Genomic DNA, 18,619 nt, shown 5'->3' on the forward strand with positions numbered 1-18,619 from the left:
ATTTTTAAGAATTCAAAAATAAATTTATTAAAAAGTATGAAATTATAAAAATATTTTTTGAAATTTAAAAATTGGCACGTAATAATCCACGTATATGCCACATTAGCAAAGTTAACAAATGTTAAAATTTTCATTCATTTTAGAGTAATTTGACAAATACATATTCAATGAGTAAAAAGATGCTTGTATTTTTTCTATACATAAATTAATGGTTTATTTGAAATGTTTGCTGGATATATTTTTGGGACATTAAAATGGTTATATTAAGATTTCTTTAAAAAAAAAAAACTAAAATAATTTTTTCATAATATAAAGCATTTTATTCCTAAAATTAATGTAGCAAATGAGATCCAAATACATATAAACTTTAGAGAATAACAAGGCAAGTTGCCTTGGCATGGCATGGCTCATATCAATTAATGCTAATTTTTGGTGAGGAAAGAGAGGATGAGCTCATTCACCTGCTCCGGCAGTTGTTCTTGAACAAAGTGATTCCCTTCTGACATAAAAATGATGTCCAGATTAGGCATAAACTGCTTCACTATCCCTTTCCTAATGTAATCTTCCATTCCTGGGGATTTCATAACATAATCCTTCTCCCCCATTATCAGCAATGATGGAGCTATCACTTTCGGGTTGGTTATACCACAATCCAATTGCATGCATCTGCAAAGTCCATAAGTCCCAGATTAAGGGTTAGAAATTGAGACTTGTCTACCAAGTTGAAAGTTAAGGGTTCAAAAGGTTCATAGCTAGCCATTTTACCTGTAGGGAACTTGCAGTGCAGTTCGGAAACCAGAATTTTGATATAAAGTTGCATAGACATCAAGATCTTCCTCTGTGAACCATGGAGGCAATGGAGTTGATGGATCAACCAAGTCCATTATCTCCTCATTGTCGCCGGCTACTTGTAACTCACTTCTGCAGAAGAGAATGTAAATGTTTCTAACGACCGTCTTAACATCAAATCGACCAAAATCTGCTTCAGCTCTTCCTGGTTCTGCCCATCTTATAACGTAGTAGCCTTTAGGGAGGAGATCAAATTGGACACCAAGAGGACCAGGTATGAGGAAAGGAACGCCTAGTGTTATGACACCTAACACCCTTTCAGGGTGGGTAACAGCTACCGAGAATGCAGGAAATGCTCCAAAGTCCTTCCCAACAAGAAAAGCCTACATGTTTCCTTATATGATTAAAGTTAATGTACAAATTACAACAAATAAGCCAAATGTCTTGTATTTGGTATGAAGAATTAAGTATGAAAAGCCATATTCTGCAAGGCAAGAAGAACAATAGAAGAAGACAAACAAACAAGAAAAAAGAAGGGTTATTGAAGAAATGGTTACCTTATCAATGGCCAAGGAGTCGAGAAGGCCCACAACATCATCGGCAAGGTCATTGAAGTTAGCTCTTTCGGGCTCCGGTGGATGGTCGGAGAGTCCATAGCCCCTGAAATCAAAAGCAACTGCTCGGTAGCCAGCATTAGCCATAGCAATCATCTGGTGCCTCCATGAGTACCAAATTTCCGGGAAGCCATGCAGGAAAAGCACCACCTTAGGACCTGCACAACACCATTAGTTATCCCATTATTTCCTATCAATACATATATATTGAGTTCAAACCTGTTCCAGTCTGTGCCACATGAAGCTTTAATCCTCGCACTTGGACATGGCTGTGCTGAATCTTTTCCTTTGTTTAATCAAAGGAAACAGAGAGAAGATGGGGTGGGAATTGGATTGAGATTATTGGACTTCAAAAAGAGTGATGATGATGATGTATATATCTCCTTTTTTAAGTCACATTGTACTGTTGAATCTTGGACATTATTGTTGAGAGGTAACTATTAGGATGGTTTTAGATGGGTGGTAAAGTACAGATATGTTTAGCTTAATTTTTTTCTCACACTACAGTATCATTATAATATTTAATTTTACTGTCACCATTACTTTTACATTAATTGCAAATAAATATACTGCTCATCGAAATCCACCTTTAATCTTTGTAAAATTTACACGAAAAAGATATATAGGTTCCCCAACACACACAATAAAAGTTCTGCTCACTATTAGACCGGTTATAGAAAAGATGGTGACAAATTTTATCCCTTTTAAGTGAAAGTTTTAATAACTCTGTGACGTTTTAATAATTCTTTGACGTCGTTTTCACATCATTTTGAATATTATTAGCTATGATAAAAGGAAAAAAAGAAAAGTGGTAAACTATATTCCATAAAAATAATATTTTATTAATTATATTTTTAAAAAATAATTAAAACGTTTCTAACGGAATAAATTGTATGGTAAGAAATAAAACATTCATTTTTATGGGATAATATTTTATTTGTCTCTCTAATTTTATAAAAAATTATTTTAGTCTTCCATTAAAATTTTTATTTTTAAGTACTTAAACTTGTATTTTTATTTCAAATCCTCCAAAATGAATGAAAAAGTTAATATTTTAACTTTGCTAATGTGGCATACATGCGGATTACCAAGTGGAAGACACATTAACATTTAATTTTTAAATTTTAGTAATTCAAAAAGAATTATAAAATTTATTTTTAAAAATCAAAATCATTAAATTTATTACAATTTTTATTATAAATATATTTTTTAAAATATAAAATTAAATAAATCTTGACATGTCATTTTATGGCAATCCACGTATATGTCATATTAGCAAAGCTAATAAATATTAATTTTTTCATCTATTTTGAAGTGAGTTGATAAAAAATAAATATTCAAGGGATAAAAGAGACGAAAAATTACATAGAGAGTTGAAATGACTTTTTTTTTTATAAAGTTGGAGGGCAAAAAAACATCACTATGCCATTTTTTATTATATTTTTGGGTAGGTGACTAGCATGAAGATGCCAACATTGAATATGTTTATGGTGACAAGTTTGACAGGGCTAAGTTTATGGCGACAAGTTTATTAATTGGAAGGTTCTTATTCGTCACATTCAGAGATCATATAATGCAGTTGCTGATCATATAGTTTAAGTTTATTGAAACAAGTTTTATAGGAATTCGATGTTTGGAGAACCCCCACAATCAATTCGAGATTTAGTCGAGTTGGACTATGTGATAAAGATTTGAAAGATTATTGTAATTTTTAGTTCGACTTAGGTTGTCTTTATCTACCAAAAAAAAAAAAGATATGGACTTTAATATGTGGATTTATTTTAGTTATATTACTAGTTTTATTCACATTAGATGTGCGATTTTATTGTATGTATTAATTTTATAATATTAGTTTATAGTTAAAATCATTAACTAATTTTCTTTAAAAAACATTAATGAATTGAAGAAAATAATGTATTAGAAAATATTTTAAAAATATTTAATCAATTTATACTCAGTTATATTAATATATTTAATTTTAAAATATTTAATATTAAAATAATAAAAAAATTCAATATTAATATTAATTTATTGTAATTTAAATAATAATATATTTTTATTTATTATATATTATTAAATTAATTTATTTTAATGTTAAATTTGTTAATATTCAATTTTTTATCCAAGATTTAAATTAACCATATTTATGACGTTAGAAAAAAGATATGAATATATATAATAAATAAAAGGACATTAAATATGTTATTAGTTAGTAATCATATTTATAATTTAAATACAATATAATTTTTATTTTATTTATTACCATATTTTATAGTCAAATATGGAGTAATTATTGCATATTTTACACAGCCATATTTTAACATTGAAATATTTATATAATCATAACTACTGAAATACATGATAAAGTGTTAGTGATTATAGAAAAAAGAGGTTTATTTGAAATGTTTGCTGGATATTTTTTGGGACATTAAAATGGTTACATTACGATTTTTTAAAAATAGGGGCTAGTGGAGGAGATTACTGACATTCTTCGTTTCCTACATGTCCACGATCTTGGCCAATATTTGGTGAGTTCCTCTTTTGCACCAAATAATTATTGAAGGTATGCTCAACTTTCTGTTGGATAGAGTTCGAAGGAAGTTGTCTAGTTGGGAAGCTAAAAAACTATCTTTCGCTGGAAGGGTTACTCTTGTGCAATCAATACTTCTCCCAATCCCAAGTTACCTCTTGCAGACCTTAATGGTTCCGACAGGAGTATGCGATGATATTGAAAGAATGGTGCGACAGTTTATTTTGGGGATCTTCTGGTGATAATAGGAAAATGACATTAGTGGGTTGGGAAGCCATCTGCCAACCTAGATTGCGTGGAGGATTTGGGATATGATACCTTAGTGATTAGAACACTGCATTTATAATGAACCTTGGATATCATTTGGTCACAAAAACTGAAGCCCTATGGTTTCGCGTACTTAGAGCAAAGTATGGTATTACTGACAGATTACCTGAGTGTATTTCAAGAAGCAGAAGCTCTTTCTTGTGGTCTATCTCTAAGGTATGGCCACTGCTTTTTGACAATTTGATATGGGCAGTGGGCAATATGGTAATAATGTGCGATGTTGGGAGGACGTTTGGGTTGTAATAGCCTGAATTTCAACGATGTCGAAAATAGTGGTTCGAGACCATCAAATCCGATAAATGAACTCGTAGATTATATTATTTAATATTTACGAGCCAAATGTAGTTTTTAAAAGATTTTTGGAATAGTAAATTGTGTTTTATAAAGATTTATTTGGTCAAGAAATTGATAAAAAGAGGTATCGAGATCTCGATGTTATAAACCGAGCCATTAATATTTTTATAAATATTTACGGAATGTCAATAAGGTAGTATTAAAATTTCGTTAGAAAATTTTGACGTTTGGGTGGTCAATTAAATAAAAAGGATTAAATTGGAAAATGTGTAAAAGTTACTAAAAGGATTAAATAGCTCATTGTCAAATGAGGAAGGACCTAAAGTGAAAATAAGCCCAAAGGAGATATTTTGGGCGGCAATAGCTGAGAAAAATCAGGAAATGGGTGAAATAAGGGCAAAATTGGAAAATTGACAAAATTAGCTAAATAAAAATGGGAATAAATTGGAATATCTAGAATTCTCTTCATTTCTCTTCATATTCATCAGCTGAAAAACAGCCATGGAAGGGGGTTCAAGCTAGTTTTCATGCTCTAGCTTCATGTAAGTTTAATTCTTGCTTTCTCCTTGAAATTTCTATGTTTTTGGAATTTTACAATTGGGTCCAACTTACTATTTCATTAGTTTTGATTCCATGGTTAATTTTAAAGTTTTTATGGATGAGTGCTGAAATAATATGATGAATAATCATAGAATTGAAGCTTTACTTTTGGTATATGATGATTTTATCAAGTAAAATTGATGGAAATTCATTTTAGGACCTAATTAAGAAAGAGTTTGGAATTGATGTCTAATGCTAAAGTTCTGATTTTTAGGGGTTATGAAGAAGTTTAAAATGATAGACTAAAGTATTAATTGAAAAAAATTAGCTCAATTGAGGGGTTAATTGAGCAAGGACTGAATTGTATAAACTGTAAAATTTGGGGCAAAATGGAAATCAACATTTTTCACTAAAACTGTTTTGGACAGCAGCAGTAGTGTAACTTTGAAAAATCACCAAAAATTGTATAAATCGAATTAGAGGATGAATAAAATATGAAATTAAAGCTTATTGAGTCTAGTTTCTTATAAAAGAAACAATGTAAGCAATGGAATTGTGAATCATGAGATATAATAAATTTTATGAGACAAGGTCAGAATGATTTCAGGTTCCCCTGTTTTGACTTTGGAAAATCATAAAAAATTGGAGAAAAATAATTAGGGGCTTAAATTTATATGTTTAGAATCATTAATGAGCCTATACAAAAACATCATTTGAATCTTGTATGAGGATATAATTAATTTTTAGTGAAGAAGAGTCGGAACTGTTAGACAGCAGAATAGGGGTAACTTTAAACTGTACTTATTGGCTAAACCAAAAATTCTGAAAATTTTATGGTAAGAAGATATATGAGTCTAGTTTCAGAGAAAATTATCGGATATTAATTTGGAGTTATATAGCTCCAGATATAAATAATTTAGTGACTATGAAACAGATGGACAACTTGAATATTCATAAAAGTAAATAATAAATATTATAAATAATGTTATTTACAAGTGTGTTATATACATTAAGGATGTGGAATGGAGAGGAGGAGGAGGAAAATATATATGAATATCCAGCTAGCATGGCTAATTTGCATGTTTTAGGCTTAAGGACTGAATTGAATAAAAGTAAAACTTCAGGGGGTAATTTTGTAAAAATGTCAAAAATGACCAAATTGAAGGGAATGAATTTTTTTATTATCTAAATTAATAAATTGAATGAAATTTTCAATTTAAGATCGGATGAAAATTGGGAAAATGGTAAATTACCAAAATGCCCCTTAATCTTGATATTTCTGCAATTTCGTCAAGTAAGTTCGTGTAACTTGAATTATATTCTTAAATTCTTGAAATGCATGTTTTTTGATATGAATATGATTTGAATGTTCATTATATGGAAATTTATGAAACATTGATATATTTGATAAAATGGAAAGAAATCCCGTTTGAATGAAAGGAAAATTCGATGGATCTTTGAAAAGGAATTGACGGTAAAAAGGACCTAGCCCGGACGGGTGATCCTATCCTGATATAGCCCTCCCGAAGAATATGTGGAAAATGGATTTAGCTCGGACGGTAATCCAATTAGGGTCCAATTTAGCTTTGGATTGGTAATTCAGATCAAGCTCATTAGAGTAATTGTCGTTGCGAGGATTTAGCCTCGACCGGTAATCCCGACAATACTCTATGAGTTTATATTACTGAGGATTAGCCTGACTGGTAATCCCACCGTAAGGATGAGGTTCATGAGTGTGCTCCCGATATGAAATGTGTAAGACCATGGTTGAAAGATACCATGGCAACTCGATATGAAATGCGTAAGACCATGGTTGAAAGATACCATGGCAACTGATATGAAATGTGTAAGACCATGGTTGAAAGATACCATGGCAACATGATATGAAATGAATAAGACCATGGTTGAAAGATACCATGGCAACGACATGAAATGAGTAAGACCATGGTTGAAAGATACCATGGCAACATGACGGAAAATGAATAAGACCATGGTTGAAAGATACCATGGCAACATGACTGAAAACGAGTAAAACCATAGTTGAAAGATACTATGACATCATGTCGAAGACAAATAAGATCGAGGAAGAGAAACGCCAAGATATCTATTGAACAATCGATATTCGTGTAATATGTATCGATGGAATGGTTATATGAAATGGTTGTGTGAAATGTTTACAGAATTGGTCATATGGAAATATATATACAAAATAGTTGTATGAAATAATTAAGAAGATAGATAAATAAAATAAGTATAGGTACATGGAATTTAATTTATGTTAAGTTTAATACGAACTATTACCGAAATAAATATATACAAGATATAAGGAAATGATGGTGCATGAAATATTGATATAACGAAATGAATGATATATGCTTATGAAGAAACAATAAGAGAATAATATATTTTGTGATATGTACATATATAATTATCTTTGATATGTTGATACAAGGAAATTATGTAAGTTGAGACTATTTTTAAACTCAAGTGTGATATGTTGAGAAAATAGGTATATCAATGTTGAATTTATATGAAATATGTGCAAGTATACTAACAATGTTGTTGTTTGACGCTTAGACAAGTGCCAAGCTATTGATTGAATGGTAACATGTTTAATTATAAGGAGCATTGAAATGGTAAATACTTAGATGAAAATATAATTTAAGACTTTGCGAAATTTTTTATGATCTCGATTTTATTCCAGTTGGTTTCTAATGTATGTTTTGGGCTTCGAGGGCCCAATAGAGAGACGTTATGATTATTTCAAAATATGAATAATAAATGACTCAAAATTATCTGAAAATGTTCAGTAAACTCTGGTAATGCCTCGTACCCTATTCCGGCAATGAATACGGGTAGGGGGTGTTACATGGGTTTCGAATTTGAGACCATTAAAAAGACTTGTTCTGGCTCATGCGAATGTAAACCAAGAACACAAGCTTAGTGAGATGGTCACGGAGATCGGCACATGGAACCTTGAGTTTTTCAGATTATGGTTGACGGAAGACATTATTCAACACATTGTTAGTGTTCCTCCACCAATGCCTTCTGCAAGACCGGATTCAATCTCTTGGTCTCGTTCTAAAACAAGTACTTTCTCTATCAAAATTGCGTACTGGTTGTTGAAACAAGACTCGTGGAATCCTAATAATGAAATTTGAAAGCTTGCGTGGAAGTATTTTGGGCCTCAGCGAGTTCGGAACTTCATTTGGATAGTTCTTAAATAGAAATTACTAACTAAAGCTGAGAGAGTCTGAAAGAGGATTAGCCATGATGAATCATGTTCCCTTTGTGAACATAGACAGGAGGACGCCTTGCATGCACTAAGAGACTGTCAGGTTGCAAAAGATGTTTGGATACAAGTTATTTCTTCAAATTTATAGACGGCCTTCTTCTCTACCAGTCTTATATATTGGTTGAGTTCAAGCTTGGATGATCATGTAGGTGGTAATGATAGAGATCTAACCTGGGCTTGCCTATTCAGTTTACTTGTATGGCACATTTGAAAAATAGAAATCTCTATATTTTCCAAGGTATCTCAATGAGGCCGAATGAGATCATTAATGTTTCATACTTCAGTACATAGGGGTGTGTCGAGGGGGGACTCTAGTTCCCTTTGTGCGCCATCTTTCCCATGTATGTGTTTCTATCTCAACATGAATGGTGTTGTTCAAACAAATACAGGGTTGTCGACTGCAGGAGGTGTGATTCGGGATAACATGGGAAAGTGGATACTTGGATACAACAAGTTATTGGAGAAGTGTTCTGTTTTTCTGCTAAATTGTAAGGATTATTGGATGGTCTGACATTGCTCTAGAAACAAGGATATGACAGGGTACTCATCTAATCAAACAACTTAAAAATGGTCAAAACTATTTGCGATCGGAAGCGATCAAATATTTCACTTGTAAAGTGAATCCAACAAATCTTAAAACATGAGGATAAATGACTCGTTCAATACACTCCTAGAGAGAATAAGCAGATAACAGATTTTTTGGCCAAAATGGATTTTGTGACCAAGGAAGAGCTATGCCTTTTTGACAACCCTCTTCAAAAATTCAAGAAATTATAAAGAACTATAGATCAAGGGGCATGTTAACCCCGAATATCTGTATGTAAGCCTTTATTGTTTTCTACATAAAGAAAAACTAAAATATTTGTTCTCAAAGTTATTATTGTATAAATAAAATTACTATTTCAATATATTGTTTTTAATAATGGCCCCACATGTAACACTTATTTAAGATGAGTTAGTTGTATTTATTAATAAAATATATTAAATTATTTTGTATTAAAATTTATTTATTTTTATGATAATAAAATTAACGCGTAATAATTGACAAATAAAACATTCAAAACTACTACACAAATAATTTGTTACATATCAATGCTTTGATGGTTGAATTCCGTAGCATAACTAGGTCTATACCAACGGATTACTTATACGTTAGTATATAATCAACCTATACAACCACATTATTGTTGGTATAGGAATATACTAACACGCCTTTATGTATACTAACTGTTTCATTAGTATTGTCAGTATAGGATGTGTTCTTAAAAGATTAAAATATGTCATAGATTTTTTACTTTTGTAAATTTAAAATTTAACATTTATACTTTTATTTCTAGAAATTTAGTCTCTTTACTTTTCAGAAATTTTAAGTCTAATTGTTAACACTATTAAAATTATCTTGTTAAATCTAGGTTACTTATAAAACTTAATAGTGTTAATTATTGAAATGTCACAACAACAACTTTATCAACAAGATCAAGGCAATTTAATCCCCATTAATTTTGAAAGTGAGCGACTAATAACAAAAAAGATTTTTCCAATTTTTTTAAATAGGGGCTAATTTGCTCAATTTAAAAATTGAGAGGGACTAGAGATGGTTTTTTTATTTTATTTCATTGTGAGTAGGGATGAGCAAAATTCGATTCGATTCCAAAAACTCGATAAAAAATTTAAATTTGAATTAAATAGTTCGAGTTATTTGAGTTAATCAAGTTATTCAAATCAACTTGAATAAAAAATTAAGTTTTTTGGTTTAACTCGAATATAAATTACATAATTTGAGTTATCCGAAAATTCGAATAAGAAAAGACAAAACTACGTCGTTTTGATAGATGTTTATATTTTCTAAAGTTAAAAGTCAAAACTATTAAGTTAAAAGACCAAATTATGTTGTTTTAATAAATATTTACTCATTAATTTAAAAGGTAAGACAATTATATTGTTTATGTAGTTAAATAATATTTTACTTCATCTACTAGTTAAATAATCGGTCTATGTAAACGCAATATTGAGTATAAATAATATAATTCGTTAACTCGGCTCAACTTAACTCGAAATTTTTTCACTTAATTCGATTCGATTTGAAAAAAAAATTCAAATTGAGTTCGATTGCCAAAATATGATTCATCAACTTGACTAACTCGAATTTTTTTAACTCGATTCGGTTTGACTCGACCGAATACTTACCCCTAATTGTGAGGCACGATTTGGTGGTGTTCATTATTGTAGCCATAATAGGATTTGTACAAATTAATGCAAAAAAGATATAAGGAAGAAAAATAATTTCGTAAAAAAAATGAAATTACAATTAAATACATAAATAATTATATAAATAAATAGGTAAATATATTAAATATAATGATAAATAGGTAAAAGGATACAATTAAAATACATAAATAACGATAAAAATAATAAGATGAAACAAAATATTGACATAAAATTAATCTTCAAATCAAATATAAAATTTAGGCATTAAAATTAAAATTACATATAAGATATAAAATTAAAATAAAATTATAAACTACATTTAATATATAAAAGTAAAGGTAAAAGTAAAACTATATTTGAAATTAAAAGAATTACATTAAACTAAAAAGGACCTGAATATAAATTATGTAAACAAAGAAATACTAAATAAGGAATTTAACCCTCTCCATTTTCTTCACTAAGGGTATGCTTATGTTGTTTGACATATTTTTAAAAATATTTCATAAAAGCTGATTTCAATTAAACAAACATATATTTGAGATTTTCTTATCATTTTATTGTTTAATTGAATTTATTTTATACCTATAATTTTATATTTTACATTTTTTGCATATATTAAAAATATTTTGTTAAATTTAAGTTCATTACAACGTTATTTTTAGTTACATGACTACCAAGTGAGTATATTTTATTTTAAAATGTGGCATCAACAAAATTGACAAAAAAAATTAACAATCTCAATAATTGGACTTAATTTTTAAATTTAAAAAGTACATAGGCTAAATTCTTAAAAATAAAAGTATAGAGACTAATTACAAAATTGTAAATAATATAAAGATTTATGACATATTTTAATCTTTATACTAAAAATATTTATTATTAATATATTTATAATTATAATAAATATTTATTATTAGAATATTAGAGTATTTTAAATAGTATGTGAAGAATATTATTTAAAATTATTATTTTAAAATTTATTATTAAAATAAAATTAAAATATGAAATAATTTATTATTAAAATAATAAATTGTATTAATAATTTATTATATGACTAAAGATAAAGAAAAAATATGTATGTTTAATAATATTAAAAATATAATAATTTATATTAATATTTTAAATAATTTTTAAAAATAAAAATAATTATTATATTAAATTTGATTTAAATTAATTTTATATAAAAAATTAACTATACATGAATTGTTTGCCGAAAAATGATTTTCCCTTTTGAAAAAGAAATTTTCCATTTACCAAACGTTTTTACGTAAACGTAGAGGGAAAAAACAAAGTAGATCTCTTGAAACTCTCGCAGTCGTCGCCTTTGTTAGACATTCACTGGCCACTCCAATAATCTTCTTTGGCACCAAATCAAAATTGCCTCCTCCGTTTTTGTTTCCATAGCTTAGATCTTGAAGAACCCAAACTAAAGCTTACGGAAACCCAAGAAAAGTTTCAAGATAGAAAATCTCGATTCAGCACCGTCCATCATCAGATCAGCCCTATTCTCCGATAAATCATTCCCTTCGGTTGGAACAGCTTCCTCACTATTCAGATCGTTGAACGGGTTCCCAAAGCTTCGAAACCCATTTAATTCTAGGTAAGTCATAGCCTTTCTTTTTTCAGTTTTGGTTTTCCTTTTTTTGGTTTCTTTGTCTATTGGTTTCACTTTTGTTTCTAAGAACTTGATCAGAGAAACAGAAGCTTTAAAAATACATTCAGTTTTTTTTTATTCAAGTTGCTTACATTTCACAATATGTTTAAGCTAATATTTATAGTTACCAAAATGTCGAAGGAGTGATTTTGTAATTAATCGTTCTTTCCTTTTTCATGTCAATATATAATGTTTGGTTGGTTGTCATTACCATTGTTTGGTTCAGTGGAATGAGCTATTACGAGCTAATGCAGCCCGTGTTGAATAGGGGGCATTTCTATTCCGTTTCTTCTCCACAAAATAGCTGATTCGGTGCCCAATAATTCCATTTTACCCTCCCCAATAATTCCTTTCGTTTTCCTCTGTCTCTTTGCCTCTGTTTTTTGTGATTTTGAAATCCCCCGCTTCATCGAAGACTCATTTCAGGTATCAATCTTTACTTCAACTTTGTCTTTGCCTTTTCATCTCTGGTTTAGTTTCAGATATATGTTTTTTTACTTGTATTTCAGTGGGTTTTTCTTGTTAGCTTAAAAACAATGTTTTATACCTCCCATACAATGGCAAAATCTTGAGTGGAACCTGATTTTGGGTCTGTGATTTTTCTTTTTAGCCCCAATAAACATTTTAGAGGTCAACTAGAATTCTAATACACACTATTGAGAATATTGGAAAACCAGGGTGAAAATGGAGAAGCAAAGGAAAGATGGAGATGTAGAGGCAGTCCCAGTAGTGATAGGGGGCATGGTTTTGGACATTCAAGCCACTTCTTCAATTCCTCCACATCCAAGAACCACTTGTCCTGGCCAGGTCTCTTTCTCATCTCTCTCTCCCTTCCTTTTTATCCTTTGAATTATTGAAGTAAGGAATAATTTGCTCAGATATATTATGTACAAGGCGGGGTGGCCAGGAACATAGCCGAATGCATGACAAAACTTGGAGCTCAGCCTTTTATGATTAGTGCTTTGGGACTTGACATGCCAGGTCATTTCCTTTAAACCTTTCTCTAATGCAGCCTTATGATAATCTTTACCTTTTTCATAATATGGTTTACTAGGAATCAGTTTGTAATATCTCTGATAATTCTGAATATCATGCAATTATATGATATCCATGGAACCTTGGTGCAGAAAAAAAATCCAAATAATCTAGTTTGATCACTGAGATACATATGTGCTTACCTATGTCCAATTTTATTTACATCAAAATATGCGTCTTAACCACCAGATTTGGGCTATTCCCTTCACCATTTCCTTGATACTAATATTTTCTCTCTCTTTCTAGTCAGGAAATTTGTTGTTGGAGCATTGGAAATCTGCAGGACTACGGACAGAAGGTCAACCTTCGTGTTGAAATTCGTTTGTTCTTCATTTATTATGGTTGTTTTTTATCTGCAACAGCTACATGATCATCTTAGTCCTGTTAATGTGATATATACTACAGTCAGCTTGATCAAACTTCTTGTATTTCTAAAGAAACAGTGCTGATGTGATAAGCCTCTTTAGTTGAATTTCTATGACATCTTACAGCTTTAAGTTTTTTGTTTGAGATGTACCAAAAAACCAGCTACATATACTTCACTTGTTTTTGGTTTTCAAGCAGGCATTAGGAAGCACAAGGATATTAAGACTCCCACAGTCTGTCATATACTTGATGTTAGTGGAGAGGTGGCGGCTGGTGTTGCCAGTGTGGAAGCAGTTGTAAGTAGTGTTTGAACAAATTGTTTGTTTTATATATCACTAAAAGTAGTAACTTGTATAAGTTTTAAGAACTATACTTAAATTTTGAACTTCTTTGTACTCGTGTGTGTGTGTATGTGTTTTGACTTAATGCAGGAAATGTTTCTTACACCCAAGTGGATTCAACAATTCAAGCACACAATACGTTCTGCTCCTCTATTGATGGTTGATGCAAATTTGAGTCCCCCTGCTATAGAAGTTTCTTGTCGACGTACTTTCAAAACATCACTTTAGATTTGTCTCTCCCCTGGGTTGGTCTTCTGCTTTCTGCTAACCATTACAACTTCTATTAATCACTTGTTTTCTTTTTTTTTCTGCAGTAGCAGCTGAGTCAAACGTCCCAGTGTGGTTTGAGCCTGTATCGATTGCAAAATCTGAAAGAATTGCTCCAATTGTAAAGTATGTGAGTGCGCTTGTTTTGTGCAGTTTTACACTAATCCGTGATACTGTTTGTAAGTTACAGTTGAGTGCTTTCCTTGCAGTTATCTCTCTCTTGCTATCTTTTGGTTACTAATCAAGAGGTTTTCTGCAGATTACTTTTGCTTCACCTAATGAAGATGAACTAATTGCTATGGCAAATGCTTTATCTTCTCAAAATTTATTTTGCCCAATTGAAAGGAATAATTGTTCTACGGATACTTTGTTCCAGATGCTGAAACCAGCGATCTGGCTTTTGCTGGAGAAGGGTGTCAAAATTCTTGTTTTGACTATTGGTTCAGATGGTGTACTTTTATGCACTAAAGGGGAATCAATCTCCTGGAGAATTTGTCTGGAAAAGACGCAGCAACATGGATTTAGTCGACAGTTATTTGAAAATATGACGTCAAGCTATCCTTCAAATTTGTATTCTGATTCTAAGGTTCTTGAGAGAAGCCCAAATTTCTTAGCTGTGCATTTTCCTGCACTCCCTGCATCTGTTGTAAGGCTTACAGGAGCTGGTGATTGTCTAGTCGGTGGAATGATTGCATCCCTTTCTACAGGTTTAGATGTGATGCAGAGCGTAGCAATTGGTATAGCTGCAGCCAAAGCTTCGGTTGAGGTGGACAGCAATGTACCTTCTCAATTTAGTTTGCCAACAATTACAGGTACCTTTGATTTTAGGTCATCACTGCTTTGGGTATTGATTAAGCATTAATCTGCAACTTAAATATTTATCTGAATAATGTGGAAGTAAATGCCATTCCACTATGCAGGTGATGCCAGGATTGTATATTCAACTGCCAAACTTTTGCAACATCAATCTAAGCTGTAATGTCCAAAGAAGGGGCATGGAGTTTTGGTAAACACCCAAAGTTAGAGCCATATGTGCTTGCCTCTTTTATTGTTATACAAAAAAAAAAAAAAAAACCTGGAAATTGCGAATTGAGATTTTATACACCATATTTGCAGAATAAATAGCAATGCAGCCTTATATTTTGTTGGCATGACTATATCTTGTTTTCTCAGTCTATTATTAAACTGAATGGAACATATACTGATCTTTGTTGTTGCAAGGAATTGGATTGCCTTTGTTACTAAGGTATTGTTTGTTTTGGAGATATGAAGTTTGTTTCTCATGGTTTTACTTTTTTGAAATGCATCCGGATAAGGGTGAGCTTTGTTTTCCGAAACCATGATCCAATCCTTGTTTTACCTCAATGATCATGGATCCATGTGTTTTCAGTTTTTTTTTTCAAAATTTTTGCTTTGACCGATGCATACTATTAAAATGCTTTGCTTGTTTTCGAGTTTGTCTTTAAAGATATTCTTCAACACATCATAGCAATAGCAATAGCAATAGCAATCCAACATATGGAACTTCCAACTCCTCGTAATCAAGAATTACAGCATGATATAGAATTCACATTTCGTAAAAAAATATTTTAATGTAATTTAATATAAACAATATTTTCAAATTTCATAAATATACAAATAAAATATCTTAAATATTTTATTATAAAATATGAAATTAATTTATATAAAATATGTTAAATATGTTAATAATATTAATATAAAATATTATTTTCAATTTTAAGAAAATATAAAATAAGATATCTTAACATAATTTATTATAAAATATTAAATTAATTTATATAAAATGTGTTAAATAGTTTAGTATCAAAAAACAAAAAAATCTTTTAATATAAAATAAAATATTTTATGTTTAAATATTATTAGTTTGGCGTAAAATATTTTTCTTTAATATTAAATTGATGTGGAAAATAAATTAAAATTTTACAAGGCATATTTGTCATTTGAGTGCTATTACATATCAATTCTTGTTAACCAAATGTATAAATATTATTACAATTCTCGTTCCATTCCATTCAATCAAACCACTGATATGCCTATTCAATTTCATTATAATTTTATTTCATTTCAGTGACCCAAATGTGCGATCAAAGCATATTCAATTAAAGCCCAATTCTATAAGTCTATCACCAAACCATTGTTTAGTTCAGTGGAATGAGCTATTACGGGCTAATCAACCCATGTTGAATAGGGGCTAATGTAGGGAACAAGGGGCATTTCTATTACATTTCTTCTCCACAAAATAGTTGATTTAGTGCCCAATAATTCCATTTTGCCTTCCCCAATAATTCCTTTAAATTTCCTCTGTATTTTTTCCTCTGTTTTTTTTTTGTGATTTTGAAATCCCTTGCTTCATCGGAGACTCATTTCAAGTATCAATCTTTACTTCATATTGTTAATAAAATCTGGCTGTTAATAAAATCGGATTGTTTTCCTTATTTCTAGGCAAATAGTTTATGCACATCAAAGATTTAGTGGTTGAAAATTATGGATTTATTTTGTTTAGATTTTTTCTCTAGTTATTAGTGCATATTTTTAGTTTTTTCTGTTATGTAAAAGCTTATATAAATAGGCTCTTGGATTATGAATCAATGTACTTATCATTTTAGTTTTCCCTTTCCTTATTATTTTCATCTTCTTGTTATCTCTTTCAGTAGGTTAACAGTGATATCAGAGCTAAGGTCAAAAGAAAAGTGTTTTTGGTGAGAGGAAAAAGTTCCTATGGCTTCTGAAAATTTTGTGCAGCCAGCTATTCCACATTTTGATGGTCACTATGATTATTGGAGCATGTTGATGGAGAACTTCTTGCTGTCTAAGGAATATTGCTAGGTCATTGAGCACAATGTAGCAGCACTAACAGATGGAGAAAGGCTTATAGAAGCACAACAAAAAGACCTGGAAGGGCTGAAGTTGAAAGATTTGAAAGCAAATAATTACATATTTCAAGCTATTAATCGTTCGATCTTAGAAACCATTCTTTGCAAAGAAATTTCGAAGGATATTTGGGACTCCATGAAGACAAAATATCAAGGTTATTCCAAAGTGAAGCGTGCACAGCTTTAGTCCATATGGAGGGACTTTGAGGTTTTTTAGATGAAGGATAGTGAGTCTATTACAAACTATCATGCACGAACCATGGGAATCACAAATGATATGCGATTTCATAGTGAGAAGATGAATGACACAACCATTTTTAAGAAGACACTGCGGTCTTTATCACCAAAGTATGATTATGTTGTCTGCTGGAATGAAGAATCCAAGGATTTTGATGCACTCACTCTTGATGAACTTCAAAGCTCCTTATTAGTCTATGAGCAGAAGATGAACAGAACTTTTACCTCAATAGAGTAGGCTTTGAAAGCTTTGACTCATTCTTTTAGAGGAAGAGCTAGAGGTCGAGGAAGGGGAAGAAATAGATGGGGTAGTTGGAATAAAAATGGTGGCAGGTATGCCAGACCAAATGATAAAGGCAAACAATGGGATCAACAATTTGACAAATCAAATGTAGAATGTTTTAGATGTAATAGGCTTGGTCATTATTGTTTTGAATATCGTACTAATCTATCTAATGACAAGGAAAAGGGAGAAAAGTCAAATTTTGCAGAAAAAGAAGAAGTTGAAACCTTGTTGATAGCAATTCATAACAAGCAAGAGGAGTCGTAAAACTCATGTTTATGGTATGTGGATATAGGCTGTAGCAACCACATGTGCTGTAATAAGTCTTCTTTCTCTTATCTAAATGAAGACTTTTACACTACTATGTCTTTTGGAGATAAATCTATTATTGGTGTAGTGGGAAAGGGTGATATTAATATAAGAACATAGAATGGTTTTATAGAGAAAATTTCCAATGTATTCTTTGTGCCTGTTTTAAAAAGTAACTTGTTAATTGCTGGTCAATTGCAAGAAAAAGGATATGTGATTATGATATCAAAAGGTGTTTTTGTGAAATTTATGATCCTTCCAGAGGTGCTATTGCAGTGGTTCCTATAAGTTCCAACAGGTTGTTTCCATTGGTGATTGATTGCGTTCAACTTTGCTTGATGGTTAAACTGAAGGGCGATGCATGGCTTTGGCATTTCTTCTATGGTCATCTTAATTTTGGGGGTTTGAAGACTCTTGACATAAAGAGATGGTTAACGGTCTTCCTCAAATTGTCATTCCATCTCAGGTGTGTGAAGATTGTGTTGGTAGTAAACAACATCATGAACAATTTCCTAAAGGAAAGTCTTGGAGAGAAAAACATATACTGGAATTGGTTCATTCAGATATTTATGGGCCAATAAAATCATCATCTAATGGAGGTAAAAATTATTTCCTTACTTTCATTTATGATTATTC

The 18,619-nt window shown here is 30.8% G+C and overlaps 2 protein-coding genes across 4 annotated transcripts; one reads left to right on the forward strand and one right to left on the reverse strand.

Moving 5' to 3' along the window:
• Window positions 1-297: 297 nt before the first annotated feature.
• Window positions 298-1,757, reverse strand: LOC108459975 (uncharacterized). The gene is made up of 4 exons (XM_017759367.2): window positions 1,623-1,757; window positions 1,347-1,561; window positions 766-1,172; window positions 298-666 (listed from the first exon to the last, which is right to left on the reverse strand). Exons 2-4 carry the CDS (start codon window positions 1,497-1,499, stop codon window positions 423-425), a joined length of 804 nt encoding a protein of 267 aa, XP_017614856.1. The 5' UTR covers window positions 1,500-1,561; window positions 1,623-1,757; the 3' UTR covers window positions 298-422.
• Window positions 1,758-11,797: 10,040 nt separating this feature from the next.
• LOC108460985 (pseudouridine kinase) lies at window positions 11,798-15,525 on the forward strand. 3 transcript variants are annotated; one of them, XM_017760720.2, is made up of 10 exons: window positions 11,798-12,197; window positions 12,478-12,677; window positions 12,929-13,058; window positions 13,130-13,232; window positions 13,537-13,584; window positions 13,851-13,948; window positions 14,084-14,198; window positions 14,308-14,390; window positions 14,520-15,072; window positions 15,181-15,525. In XM_017760720.2, exons 3-10 carry the CDS (start codon window positions 12,936-12,938, stop codon window positions 15,237-15,239), a joined length of 1,182 nt encoding a protein of 393 aa, XP_017616209.1. In that variant the 5' UTR covers window positions 11,798-12,197; window positions 12,478-12,677; window positions 12,929-12,935; the 3' UTR covers window positions 15,240-15,525. The 3 variants fall into 3 exon arrangements, with proteins under 3 accessions (XP_017616209.1, XP_017616212.1, XP_017616213.1); XM_017760723.2 differs by having other exon boundaries at window positions 12,520-12,677; XM_017760724.2 differs by lacking the exon at window positions 12,478-12,677.
• The last annotated feature ends 3,094 nt before the right edge of the window (window positions 15,526-18,619 follow it).

This window comes from Gossypium arboreum, chromosome 4 (genome assembly GCF_025698485.1).
Source record: "Gossypium arboreum isolate Shixiya-1 chromosome 4, ASM2569848v2, whole genome shotgun sequence".
NCBI lineage: Eukaryota > Viridiplantae > Streptophyta > Magnoliopsida > Malvales > Malvaceae > Gossypium > Gossypium arboreum.

Coding starts and splice junctions, on each gene's coding strand:
- LOC108459975 (XM_017759367.2), bottom strand. CDS start 1,499: ATGATTGCTATGGCTAATGCTGGCTACCGAGCAGTTGCTTTTGATTTC. Junction 1,173..1,346: donor ACTCCTTGGCCATTGATAAG/GTAACCATTTCT, acceptor GGAAACATGTAG/GCTTTTCTTGTTGGGAAGGA. Junction 667..765: donor GCACTGCAAGTTCCCTACAG/GTAAAATGGCTA, acceptor TGGACTTTGCAG/ATGCATGCAATTGGATTGTG.
- LOC108460985 (XM_017760720.2), top strand. CDS start 12,936: ATGGAGAAGCAAAGGAAAGATGGAGATGTAGAGGCAGTCCCAGTAGTG. Junction 13,949..14,083: donor TTGCCAGTGTGGAAGCAGTT/GTAAGTAGTGTT, acceptor GACTTAATGCAG/GAAATGTTTCTTACACCCAA. Junction 15,073..15,180: donor TAGTTTGCCAACAATTACAG/GTACCTTTGATT, acceptor TCCACTATGCAG/GTGATGCCAGGATTGTATAT.